This window comes from Carcharhinus amblyrhynchos, chromosome 27 (genome assembly GCF_965287045.1).
Source record: "Carcharhinus amblyrhynchos chromosome 27, sCarAmb.v2.hapA, whole genome shotgun sequence".
Lineage (NCBI taxonomy): Eukaryota > Metazoa > Chordata > Chondrichthyes > Carcharhiniformes > Carcharhinidae > Carcharhinus > Carcharhinus amblyrhynchos.
In genome coordinates, this window is record NC_137350.1 from 11466043 (window position 1) to 11480533 (window position 14491).

Consider the following 14491-nt stretch of genomic DNA (forward strand, 5'->3'; position numbering starts at 1 on the left):
CCAGGTCATTTGGTTTCCAGTTGTACAGTAGAGCTGAAATAAAGTGGACAAAATAGAACTGGTCCATCAGACTAATGTAGTACTATGTATCATTAGGCTAAAAACACTGATCCTGCAGTAGAGCCCAAGCTATCAGATTGTTCTGTTTCAGGGCAGATTACTGATTCAAAAAATGCTCTTAAGAAACAGAATATTGGCAGTTCTAAAAATGGACTGGAATGCGGGGCTGAGTGTCGCAATCTGTGCCCTGTTGACCCAAGCATGAGATGGAAAACAGTTAGATTCACCCAGGCCTAATAGTTATTGACTGGGAAACCTATGTACGTTGGTATGGCCAACGTCACAGCCCTCGCTGCAGCTTGTGCATGAGGTGCCCAGGCAATAAGTCCATTTCAACAAATCCTTAATCTGTAACTTCTTATTGGCAGCACATCATGAATAAGTAGAAGAGTTTTTGGGATAATACATTTAAAGACACCTTGGGTTTTGCCTGGGTACTAAGAAGGACAAGCTACATGATTCTCTGTAGACTGTAGAGACCACATGACCTGATAATTGATAATCACATACTGTGATTACCAATTCAAAGTCTTAAGAATCTATGGGTGTCCAGTATCTGGAATAGATCGAAGCCTCTTCCTAAGTACTAAAATCCAAAACTGCTACAAGTTTACTACACCTTCAGGTTTGTATAAGCTTATGTCAATCTTTTGAAATGAAAATACATTTAACATGTTCCAGAAATTAAATGTATCCTGAAGGAGCCAGACATTTTTTTTGCTTCTGCACTGGCAAAATCTACCACTAAAGGCGTGCTAATCCCGTTTTCCTGCATTTGTCCCATATCCTTGAATATCGTGATGTTTCAAGTGCTCATCCAAATATGTTTTAAAAGGTTGTAAGGTTTCTGGCCTTGACTACCTTCCCAGGCAGTGCATTCCAGATTACCTCAGCCCTCTGAATGAAAAGGCTTTTTCTCAAATCCCCTCTGAATCTCATTTGGTAATATATACTATACCTTGCATGCTTCCTGTTGACCCAGTTACAGGTACAAGATGAAAAGAAAATATGCTGTGATGGAGGAAGTTAATAGAAGTGTGGTGAGCAGAAATAGGTGCCATTAACCAGCTTATATTGAACGATAGGTCCATTTTCTTGTGGAAGCGAGTCCATGCTCTTCTGGGATCAGCAAATTATTATCCGAAATTCCAGCAGCTCTATTAATGATGTCAAAACCAAGTGGTCTTTCATAGAAAATTCTTGTACCCTTTTCAGGCTTTCAGAATCTCAGACCATTCAAAGAATTTAACAGTCAACAAAATCCTTTTGAACTGAAGCCAGTCTTTTAGCTGGGAAGATGTTCACTATGGAGAAGGCTGAATGCCCTGTTGTATTGTAAACTCATCTGCACTGACTTCTTCTGAAAGAGTAAATTCATTTGTCATAGACTGTTTCAAGGTAGTTTTATGTACTTCGTATTACAGAAATACTGGGTATAATCAGTTTGATTGTTATATGTCTGTGTGCGAGTCAACTGATGTGCATGGAAGCAGCTATGTTGATGTACGCTTGCATGCTGGTTATTAATAGTACTTAATAAATTACGATCCCTTGCACAGAAAGCAAAAAGATACTGATTCCATGTTGTATTAAGGGCATGACCTGCTACAGAAACTATTGTTAAGCAGTGGTGTTTGAAATAATTGAAATCCAGCCAAAACCTTCCAATTTAAAGGGGAGTTTCCAGTATCTGAGCAATGCTATTGGAGAAATAGTAGTTGTTCCTCATTTCTGGTATTGCTTCCTGTTTATAACATTGTACTGAAACTGCAAGCTCAGTTTAATACAAAAGAGTAACATGGCTACTGTCATTCATTAAGATCAGCAAACCAAAGGCACGAAACAGATTGGTATTATGCGCAAACACACAGCAGATTAGTTTAATACAGAGAAGTGTGAAGTGATGCATTTGGAAGGAAAAAGGAGACACAATGCAAACATCACCTGATGAACCTGCAGTACTTTGAAAACTTGTGATTTCAAATAGGTCTGTTGGACTTAACCTGGTGTCGTGTGACCTTTCACCTAATGCAAACTAATATTGGTACAATTTTTAAAAAGTTTCAGGGACAGAGAGAGACAAATCTTTGAAGATAGCAGGACAAATCGGTACTATGTTTTGTTTTTAGAGCAATGGGATTAGAGATCTTTACAAGTAGAGGCATGGAATTCAAAACAAGGAAGTGCCAGCTAAACCCCTCAATCACTGGTCAGGAACGGTGTTAAGACCTCAGAGTGACGAGGATGATTCACTGAAATGGTAGAAAGAGTGGGAGACTTAGTTGTGAATAGATTAGCAAAAGGAAAATTGGGCTAGGGGAAACTTGAAGAGAATTGTTCAAAATTATGGTGTTTTGATTAAATAGGGATAAACTATTTAAGTGGCAAGAGTATGTGAGTAGCACGAGGACATAGGTTTAAGATGATTGAGAAAAGATCATGGAATTCCTATAATACAGAACAAGGCCGTTCGGCACATTGAGTCTGTACTGACCCAACAACATCCCCATTGAGGTCCTATCCCCGTAACCCCTGGTATTTTCCCTGCTAATCCCCCTATCCTACACATCTTGGGACACTGGCCGTGTTAAATTGCCCCTTAATCAACCTAACCCGCACATCTTTGGACTGTGGGAGGAAACTGGTGCACTTGGAAGAAACCCATACAGACACGGAGGCTAGAATTGAACCTAGGCCCTTGGTGCTGTGAGGCTGCAGTGCCACGGTGCTGTGAGGCTGCAGTGCCACTGTGCTGCCCCATTCTTTTGTACAGTTCTGTATCCTTGTTACTGTTTCCCTCATCGCACTAAATAGTTCATTTGATTTGATTATGCTAGTCCTGGACTTTATTTTATAAAGAAACCTGCTTCATCTTCTGAATTTTGCCAGTTGTTTTCACAATGGCCAGTCCTCCAGCATCTCTACTTTCGCTCCAATCTCTGTAGACATTTTTCGTCTAGGAACCCTGTGGTAACTTTTTTTTATTTGTTTATGGGATGTGGGCGTCACTGGGCATTATTGCCTATCCCTAAGGGTATTTAAGAGTCAACCACATTGCTGTGGACCTGAAGTTACATGAAGGTCAGACCAGATAAGGGATGGCAGATTTCCTTCCCTAAAGGACAGTAAGAAATCTCACACCACCAGTTGTCCAACAGGTTTATTTGTAATCACGAGCTTTTAAAGCATTGCTCCTTCATCAGCTGAGTGCTGATGAAAAAGCAGTGCTCTGAAAGCTCATGATTCCAAATAAAGATATTATTCCAAATAAACCTGGAATTTAAATTTCACCATCTGCCATGGTGGGATTGGAGCCCAGGTTTCCAGAGCATTACTCTGGATCTCTGGATTACTAGTCCAGCAACAATACCACTAAACCACCACAAATAAACTAGTCAAATGCATTGTCTAAAGAATGACCTTCTTTATGTAAATAAATAAAGTTTAACAATAACGATAATTAGCAGAACAATATTAACTATGAAAACAGGAGCACTAATAAAACAGTTCTTGCTTGCAGAGCACTCTCTTGCAGATTGAAAAGCCCTTGAAAACCTACATATGCTCAGATGCCGGTAAAACAGTTACATAGGAGGAAAGGCTTGTAAGAACGCTACTCAAAACGACCCTATGTTACAAGATTGAATGGTTATTCAAGGATGCAAGGCATCACAGCTTGAACCTTCTCTTGGCCAATGCCTGCTGCTGTGCACTTATCAATCTAGGGGTCCCTGGATAATGAGAATTTTCATTTCTCCAATATCTTGCTCACACACCTGCTCCACCCTAACCAAGGATTGGTAAGAGAAACTGTAACGTTCTGTGATTACCACAGTGGTGGTCACATAACTCAGCACAGTTGATTGATGTGGGATCTTGCTGTTTTGTATGGCCCTGCTGTTCAGTAGCTGCCTTCACTGAGCCTTTGGGGCCTCCTTTATTTCAGTGTATGACAGTTCTTTAACTTTGGTTCTTATTTTTATTTTAAAGATCTGAGCTTTGTTCAGTTATTGCTATATCATTAATTATTGTTCATCTTTACCTCACTTCCAAACACAGCATATCTAAGATTGAATGATGACCCGTCATGCTGGTAAAGATCTCAATTAGACATAATTTAATGCACAAATAATGAGATGTCTGAGACTAATCGAGAAGGTTTGCTTCTAAACTTGCCATCTTACCGTCTGGTCATTGAATGAAGATGCTCAGTTAAATTTTAAATGTTGTAGGCCACAGGCACTGGTCATTGGAGAGACTGTGTCCAATGTCAACATCCTGCTTATACAGGAGCAAACAGAGGAATTGGTTCTTGTTTATTAATGCAACTTTTACATGGCTTACTTTCTACCTGTTCAAGTGATCCACTGTTTTTTGGTTTCAGGTCATGATTCAAACATTTGTGTTCCTGTGGCTGGCCACAGGCCTGGCTTCTGCTATCCAATGTCCTGATGGGCATTCATGCCCGGACCCAGCAACCTGTTGTAAGAAGAGTTTTGGAGGATATGGCTGCTGTCCTATGGCGAATGTAGGTTGTACCTTACTGCATTATGCAGATAACAGTCAGTGATTCTTAGAGTTTCTGTTATCCAAATTGGTTTAATATGCTCATACTGTGATTTTGTTTCTGTTTTGCAAAGAAATTGCTTTGCCCCAGTTTAGGTTTAAGAGGCATGCAACTTGCCACATCCAGCCAATCAGAATACATTACCTTTATCCCTCCCGTATCTTCTATTTCCCAATTGTCCATTTATTAGTTCCTTTGCTTTTTATTTTTCCCGCTAATCTTTTCCTGCAGAACATTATGAAATGCTTTTTTGAAATCCATATGGATGCATTTATAAATATTCTGTTACCCACCAGCTCAGTACCATCAACAAATTAAGTTTAAAGTTAATTGATTCGTGTCGCAAGTACGCTTGCATTAACACTGCAGTGAAATTACTGCGCGAATCCCCTAGTTGCCACCTATTTGGGAAGACTAACAGAGATTTTAGCATGGCCAATGCACCTAACCAGCCTGTCTTTCGGACTGTGGGAGGAAACCGGAGCACCCGGAGGAGAACATGCAGATGCTGCACAAAGTGACCCAAGACAGGAATTGAACCTGGGTCTCTGGCGCTGTGAGACAGCAGTTTTAATCATTGTGCCACTGTGCCATCTAGCTAGATATGACTTACCATGTATACTTGAGTAATGGTTGATCTTGTGTAAAAGTCAATCTCTGACTTTTGGCCAAAAAATCCAAACAACTACTTAACGACCCATTTACCACTGAAGCCAAGCTCACTTGGTGCATCCTCCCTTATTCAAAAATAGCTGTTGAGCTCTTTGTGCCTGCAAAATAGTAAAAATACATTTGGTTCTTTGTGCCCTCCTTTTGGAAATGGCATTAGCAGGCACAATCTCTGATGGGCAACTCTGCGATCAGCTGATGTATTGCCGTAAACAGTTGCATAGCATGACGATGCGAGAGGGTGGATTTCAACACCTTGAATGTTAGTTATGTATAAATCAATCCTCAGCATTTTTCTAAAACCTTGGCCTCAAACACTTTTTTTCTCAAGTATATGATACCCATCATATCTGATACTCTCTTTGGTCAGCTTTCATTTGCCCAAGTGCTCAGTTACTCTGCCATTGATAAGTTCAGTAACCTTCCCATAATTGTTATTAAACTAATGAGTTTATAGTTCCTTGGGTTCTCCCTCATAAATAATGGAGCAAAACTTGCAATTTTCTACTCCAAAGGCACACTTCTAGAATCTAGAGTGGTCTGTAATGTAGCAATATTTTCCTGAGAGGCAAAAATGATCACTGAAAGCAACTGCAATGGTTGACTACTTTCCTGTGAAATATCTTCCAACATTACAATGTTTAATAACCACTAATCCCTTTTGCGGTTGTAAACTTGCCTTTTCATTTATTCTTCAATCTCTCCTGAAGCTTTGTTATCATAGAACCCTACAGTACAGAAAGAGGCCATTTGCCCCATCAAGTCCGCACTGACCACCATCCCACCCACTCTCTCTCCCACAACCCCACACATTTGCCCTAGCCAGTCCCCCGAAACTAAGAGGCAATTTAGCATGGCCATTCCATCTAATCCGCACATCTTTGGACTGTGGGAGGAAAAGGAAGCCCATGCAGACAGGGAAAGAATGTGCAAGCTCCACAAGGACAGTGACACAAGCTGGGAATCGAATCTGGGTCCTTGGCACTGTGAGACAGCAGTGCTAACCAGTGTGCCACCGTGCTGCCCAAAAAATGTTTCATTCACAGCATCAAGGGAATTTCCAGCAATAAATTCCCTTCAACTGAAAATTACAACCTTATCTCTGCTTAAAAGGTGCAAGCCTGCTTAAAAGGGTAATGACTATCATCTGATCAAACAGCATCCTCAAGTTAAGATTAAAGGTCAAACCTATTTATGAACAGGCTGGGTAGCCTGTCTTAAGTCCAGGAGATAAGGGATGAAAGTCAAAAACATGATTTGAAACATAACAATGTTTTTATGAAGCAAAATGCTGAGATATTCAACCTACGGGCATACAGAGTGAATGAGTGTATTAAGGGTGAAAAGCAAACCACAAAAATGTTCTTGTGAAACTTTTTAAAAAATTTTTCTTGTATTCAACAGATTTCACTTGAGCAATTCACTTATACACTTTCACAATTACTTTATGCCAAATAGCAGAAGCAGCATGCGATAGATATAGCTAAGTGATCCCATAGATCAGGTCTAAGCTCTGCAGATCTGCCACATCAGCCATGAAATGGTGGCAGTCAGTTAAACAACTAATTGGAGGAGGAAGTTCCATAAATATCCTTATTGTCCTAATTGTGTGGGCTTCCTCCGATTGCTCTTGTTTTCCTCCCCCACAGCCTAAAGATGTGTAGCTTAGATGGATTAGCCATGGTACAATTTGTGGGGTTACAGGGATAGAGTGTGTGTGTGTGTTGGGGGCAGGGAGGGGAGCTGGATATGGTCTTCTTTCAGAGAGTTGGTGCAAACTTGATGGTCCAGATGGTCTCTTTCTGCACTGTATGGATTCTAATGTTCAATAGTAGTAGAGACTTGTGTACCAAAACTTGGCACCTCTAGCCAAGCTGTTCCAGTATAACTACAACACTGACATCTAACCAGCAATGTGGAAAATTAACCCAGCATGTCCTGCTAACAAAAAGAAAGGCAAATCCAACTCAGCCAATTATCACTTTCTCATTCTACTCATGATCATCAGCAGGGTGTTGGAAGGTGTGGCTGAAGGTGCTATCTAGCAATACGTACTCAACAATAACCTGATCACTGGCACTCAGTTTGAGATCTGCCAGGGCCAAGACCTCAACTTGATGGAGACATGAACAAAAAGAGCTGAGTTCAAGAGGGAGATGTGAGTGACTGCCCATGACATCAGGAAAGCATTTGACTATGTGTGGTAGCAAGAAATCCTAGCGAAACTGGAATCAATGGGAATATGAGGGCAAACTCTCTACTGTTTGAAATAATGCCTAGCACTGAGGAAGATTGGTGTGGTTATTGGAGGTCAAACGTTTTAGTCCCAGACAGCACATTACTGCAGGAATTCCTTATGATAATTTCTTAGGCCCAACCACCTGCAGCTACTTTATCAATACATTCCCTCCTTTATTATATCAGAAGTGGGGATATTTGCTGATGATTGCACAATGTTCAGCACCATTCACGATTCTATGAATATTGACGGATCCCATGCCCATATGCAGCAAGACCTGGACAACATTCAGATTGAGCTGATAAGTTGTAACTAACATTCATGCCAACAAGAGAGAATCCGATAGCCTCCCCTTGATGTTCAATGGTACTACCATCACTGAATCCCCCACTGTCAAAAATTTTGGGATGGGGGAGGTTACCATCGACTAGAAATAATTGTATGAATCATAAAAATACTGTGGCTAGAAGAGCAAGTTGGCAGCTGAGAACTCCCCTTCTGACTTCCCAAAGTCTGTCCACTGAATACAAGGTGCAAGTCAGGAGTGCGCTAGAATACTCTCCACCTATTTGGATGAATTAACATTCCACTCATGACTGAGACTGCTTCAATGGCACCATCCACCTCCTTAAACATTCACTCCCTCTACCACAGTGGCAGCAGTGTGTACCACCTACAAGAGGCATTGCAGCAACTCAATAAGGTTCCTTTGACAGCACCTTCCAAACCCATGACTGCTACCTCCTAGAAGGACAAGGGCAACAAGTGCGTAGGACACCACCACCCACAAGCTCCCCTTCCAGTCTCTCATTATCCTGATTTGGAACTATATCACTATTGCTTAATTGTTGCTATGTCAAAATCCTTCCTTCCTAACAGTACTATGGGTGTGCCTGCATCTCTCTTACTGCAGCGGTTCAAGAAGTTGGCTCAGTATCACCACCTCAAAGGCAATTAGGCTTGGGCAATAAATGCACTGCCCACTTTTTTAATTTGTTCATGGGACATAGGCGTCATCAGCTGAGCCAGCATTTATTGCTCATCCCATCCCTTGAGGGAGCAGTTAAAAGTCAACCACATTGCTGTAGATCTGGAGCCACATACAGGCCAGACCAGGTAAGGATGGCAGATGTCCTTCCTTAAAGAACATTAAGTGAGCTAGCTGGGTCTTTACAACAATTGGCAATGGTGTCATGGACAACATTGGACTTTCAGTTCCAAATTTTTATTGAATTTAAATTTTACCATCTGCAGTGGTGGTATTTCAATCTGGTTCCCCAGAGACTTGCCCTGAGTCTCTGGGTTACTAGTCCAGTGACAATTCCATTATGCCAACACCTCCCCACATTGCCATGAAAGAATAAAAAGAACTAAAACTTTAAATTTCACAATCGTGATGCACAAATTCCCAAATTCTCACAAAATAGTTTTACACTAAAACTTATTTGACCAAAAATATTTACTTTTGCAATGAATATGTTAATTTGCTTTACTTAGCATTACTCTAGTTACACTTACTATTTGATTTGATTTATTATTGTCACATGTATTAACATAAGTGAAAAATATTCGCACTACACAGACAAAGCATACCGTTCATAGAGAAGGAAACAAGAGAGTGCAGTATGTGGTGTGACAGTCATAGCTAGGGTGTAGAGGAAGATTAACATAATGCAAGGTAAGTCCATTCAAAAGTCTGAAAGCAACAAGGAAGAAGCTGTTCTTAAGTCAGTTGATACATGACCTCAGACTTTTGTATCTTTTTCCCAACGGAAGAAAGTAAAAGAGAGAATGACAGGGGTGCATGGGGTCCTTAATTGTACTGGCTGTTTTGCCACAGCAGTGGGAAGTGTAGACTGAGTCAATGGATGGGAGGCTGGTTTGCGTGATGGATTGGGCTACATTCACGACCTTTTGTAGTTCCTTGTGGTCTTGGGCAAAGCAGGAGCCATACCAAACTGTGATACAACCAGAAAGAATACTTTCTATGATGCATCTGTAAAAGTTGCTGAGAGTTGCAGCTGATATGCCAAATTTCCTTAGTTGTCTTAGAAAGTAGAGGTGTTGGTGGGCTTTCTTAACATGGGAGGACCAGGACATGTTTCTTAACATGAGTATTAGCATGGGAGGACCAGGACATGTTTTTGGTGATCTGGACAGCTAAAAACTTGAAGCTGTCGACCATTTCTACTTCACCCCAATTGATGTCGACATGGACATGTTCTCCTTTATGCTTCCTGAAGTCGATGACAATCTCCTTCATTTTGTTGACATTGAGGGAGAGATTATGGTTGCTGCATCAGTTCATCAAATTCTCTATCTCATTCCTGTACTCTGTCTCATCATTGTTTGAGATCCGACCCTCTACAGCGGTGTCGTCAGCAGACTTGAAATCGAATTGGAGAGGAATTTGGCCATACAGTCATAGGTATATAAAGAGTATAGTAGGGAACTGAGAACACTGCCTTGTGGGGCACCATGATCGTGGAGGGGGTGTTGTTGCCTGTCCTTACTGATTGTGGTCTGAGAGATCGGAAGCTCAGGATCCAGTTGCAGAGGGAGGTGCCGAGGCCCAGGCCACGGAGTTTGGAGATGAGTTTCTGCTAGTTATTCTCTGCATCTTCAGCTTCACTCTCAAATCCTCAGATTCAAAATCTACGTCAACAACTATTTCCTCAATATAGTATAACAAAGTACTGCAGATGCTGGAATCGGAAACAAAAACAGAAAATGCTGGAAAATCTCCAAGTCTGACAGCATCTGTGGAGAGACAATAGAGCCAATGCTTTGAGTCTGGATGACCCTTCTTTAGAGCTTGAATATAGGGTAGTATTACTCTGGGTGAGGGGGACTGGTGGGGTGGTGCATGGATAAAGATATCATAGACAAAAGAACAAAGGGAATGTAAAGGGTGCTGATAACCAATAAGAGATCAGAATGTGAAAGTGGCAGAATAAAGGTAGTTAACTAAACCTATAGCACTTAAATTCTACCCACTTTCAAATGTTGGCTCCATCAAAAGTTAGTGGCTTTTGTACTTCAATTTAGAAAGCTTAATGGCCTTGCCTCTGGCAGGAACTGAAGTGTCTCTGAAAGTCCTGCACACAGCTAGCTCAGGATGAATTCATCTGACCCAAATGATCCTACTGTGGCATAAATCTTTGTTTTAATGCTCTCAAAGCCCCCCAGGTCAGGATTGATGATCAATACATAGAATTGAAGCTCTGCTCAGAGGAAATGTGAAAAAGCATATCTGTTGGAAAATACAGTTTCCACGTTGCTGTCTATCCTCTGCAACTACTGCAATGAAGTTAAATGCAATAAGGATTTCTGTTGGGTTTGAATTGTTTTTTAATTCATTTGTGGGACGCTGTCTGGCCAGCATTTATCGCCAATCCTTAATTGCCCTTGGAGGTTGGTTGAGAGTCAACCACATTGCTGTGGCTCTGGAGTCACATGTAGGCCAGACCAGTTAAGAGTGGCAGATTTCCTTCCCTGAAGGACATTAGTGAATAGTTTTTCCGGCAATAGTTTCATGGTCATCAGTGGACTTTTAATTCCAGATTTTTAAAAAATTGAATTCAAATTCTACCATCTGCAGTGGCGGGATTCAAACCCAGATCCTCAGAACGTTAGCTGAGTTTCTGGATTAATAACCTAGCATTAATACCACAAGGTCATTGCCTTCCCCTTTTAAAGAGCTGCACAAGGTTTAATTTTAGTAATATTTACATAAGCGAATTATGTTTTGAACATTTAAACATTTAACTATAATTTTGTGATTGACTGGGGTGATTTAACAGAAGCCATATTTGTTGACTTTATAAATAAGACAGTTTACATAGAAAATGCTAAGCTGCTGTGTTTAACATTTGCAGATTTCACAATCTGTTGTTTTTCTGTTACAGGCAGTTTGCTGTTCAGATCACGAGCACTGTTGCCCTGAAAATACCACCTGTGATCTCGTCCATCAAACTTGTACTCGTTTGAGCACTGTTCCCTGGGTGAAGAAAATCCCAGCAATTCGTGCAGAGACTACCATGGTAACTTGATGGTTCAAACTATTGAGACCTGTGCTGTAATTTCAATATTATCAATAATTCTCGTAAGAGTTTCACAGCACAGAAAGAGGCCCTTGGCTCATTATGTCTGCATCGACCATGAAGTACCTTTCTATTCTAATCCCATTTTCCGGTGCTTGATCCATATGCTTGTATGCTATGGTGCTTCAATTGCTCATCTAAATACTTCCTAAATGTGAGGGTTCCCACCTTTACCAGCCTTTCAGACAGTGATTCCCTACCACCCTCCGGGCGAAAATGTTTTTCGTCAAATCCCCCCTAAATATTCTGCTCCTTGCAGAGGATGTTCCTTACCCTACCTATGACCCTCATAATTTTGTACACCTCGATCTGGTTCCCTCCCCCAGCCTTCTCTGCTCTAAGGAAAACAATCCCAACCTCACTAACCTCTCTTTGTACCTGAAATGCTTCAGCCCAGGCAACATTCTATGAATCTCCTCTGCACCCTTTCTAATACAATCATACACTTTTTAGAGTGTGGCGACCAGAACTGCACACACGACTCTAACTGTGGCCTAACCAGTGTTTTATACATTCCACCAAAACCCCCCTGCTCGTATATTCTATGCCTCGGATAGAATTCTGTCTACAAATATCTATGTAACTAATTTTTGAACCAACAGGTATCTTTTAAAATATTAGACAAGTTTATATATAGATACCTGTAAAATGTTTTCAGCCATTATTTTCCTTTCCTTTGACTGAGTTTTTTTTTGACTTCCCATGCTGCCTTTAGGTTCATTTCATTTTTAAGTATTTTCATTTTTCCTGTGGCTTCTGTATTTGAGAGCTTTCTGACCAATTTTATATATGATTCATGCTCTGGTGCAGTTCTGTTAGTACTTTACAAATTGCCCATACTTCATGTGCAAAAATGCTTGATGAATGTTGGTCAGAAATTGACCATATGCCACTGCCAAGCCTGATTGACATTTGCAAGCAACTTTCAATGTAGTTTACTACATACTAACACATGTTAAATATGGTAACAAGAAGATTGTCTGATAATGTTCCTGAGTTGTATGGTTCTATATTGCATTCAGCCATTGAGCCATCTCTTTTTAAATTGTAACCATGAGAGTTAATGTTCTAAACTCCAGATAGTCTTCAGGACTGAATAATAATGAGCCAATTCTATGCAGGACTACCATAAGCTGCCTGAAAAGCTAATATTTGTGTTTAGCTGGGATTGTGGAGATGTGGGCTGTTTGGGGTGGGAGGATGGTGGGGATTGGGGGAAGGGTGGTGGAAGCATTCTCACCATAGCACTTTTTGTTGTTCTAAATACTAGTTATATAAGAAGCAAACTTTTTCAGCCTCAACTGATGTGCTTAGAAATTTATGCTAATAAATCAGGTTGGTTCTCCGGTAATTGTATCCAGTGAGCAGTGAGTAGAAATTTATCTTGCTGATTATAAATTCACATCCAAAGGCATGCAGTGCACCTCATGACCAAGAAGGTGCTTTGCTCAAAATTTTAGCTGCATATCTCATTAAGCAAAAGTTACTGTCATTCTGGGAAATGAGATGATTCTGAAGGGTTGCTGAAGTAACGTTGTTTTGTATTGGCCCCACACAGTAAGAAGTCTCACAACACCAGGTTAAAGTCCAACCAATTTATTTGATAGTAAACTCACAAGCTTTTGGGGTTTGCCCCTTCGTCAGGTGAATGGAGCATTCTGGCCTCAGACTGAGCATATAACAGCACACCCAGTTTACAGATTACTGATAAGAATGCGAGTCTTTACAACTTACTGCTATTCAAGTCTTAAAGATGCAGACGGTGTGAGTGGAAAGAGCATTAGGCATAGGTTAAAAAGATGTGTATTGTCTCCGGACAGTACAGTAAGTGAGGTTTTGCAAACCCAGGCAAGTCATGGGGGTTGCAGATAGTGCAACATGAACCCAAGATCCTGGTTGAGACCGTCCTCGTGTGTGGAACTTGGCTATCAGTCTCTGCTCAGCAACTCTGCGCTGTCACGTGCCGTGAAGGCCGCCTTGGAAAATGCTTACACAAAGGTCAGAGGCCGAATGCCCGTGACTGCTGAAGTGTTCACCCACAGGAAGGGAACAGTCTTGCCTGGTGTTTGTCGAGCGATGTTCATTCATCCTTTTGTTGTAGTGTCTGCATGGTCTCCCCAGTGTCCCGTACTTCGGGACATCCTTTCCTGCAGTGTGTTAGGTAGACAACATTGGCCGAGTCGCAAGAGTTTGTGCCATGTACCTGGTGGATGGTATTCTCATGTGTGATGATGTCATCCATGTCGATGACCTGGTATGTCTTGCAGATGTTGCTGTGGCAGGGTTATGTGGTGTTGTGGTCACTGTTCTCCTGAAGGCTGGGTAGTTTGCTGCGAACAATGATCTGTTTGAGGTTGTGCTGTTGTTTGAAGGCAAGAAGTGGGGATGGCCCTGGTGAGATGTTCGTCGTCTTCAATGAAAGCTGGTGTTGTGAGACTTCTTACTGTGTTTACCCCAGTCCAATGCCGGCATCTCCACATCATGTGTTGGGCCCGCAAGAGTTCTTGTCAGTAGACCATGACTACTAGTAGTTAATCAGTGCAGTATCCAAGAATGGGCAATCACTTCACACATGTTTATCTATTTCTAGTGGGAAGAAGCAAAGGCCATCCCTCTGGTTCAAGCAGGAACACCCAATGCAATGACTGAGAACATATGTCCGGATAATACTGAATGTCCTCCTGAATACACTTGTATGCCAACGTCAAAAGGTGTCTATGGCTGCTGCCCTCTCACTGAGGTATAAAAGCATATTTTAATTTTAGCTGCAGTTTTCTCATGACCTCCATAAAGTGTTTTGATTGTAAACAATGAAAATTGTGTTTAATAGTGAAAGTATTAGACTGGTTATAC

At 41.2% G+C, this 14491-nt stretch overlaps 1 protein-coding gene across 8 annotated transcripts in view; it reads left to right on the forward strand.

The window, feature by feature from the left end:
* Positions 1–14491, forward strand: part of grnb (granulin b) — a 112619-nt gene that overhangs the window by 61347 nt on the left and 36781 nt on the right. For 7 of the 8 annotated variants that reach the window (XM_080213869.1, XM_080213872.1, XM_080213873.1 and 4 more), the window contains exons 2-4: positions 4445–4588; positions 11444–11578; positions 14229–14378. In XM_080213869.1, the coding sequence (XP_080069995.1) occupies positions 4445–4588; positions 11444–11578; positions 14229–14378 (429 nt within the window). Of the gene's footprint in view, positions 1–1365; positions 1429–4444; positions 4589–11443; positions 11579–14228; positions 14379–14491 lie in introns of those variants that run through there. The other variant, XM_080213870.1, reaches the window with a different exon arrangement.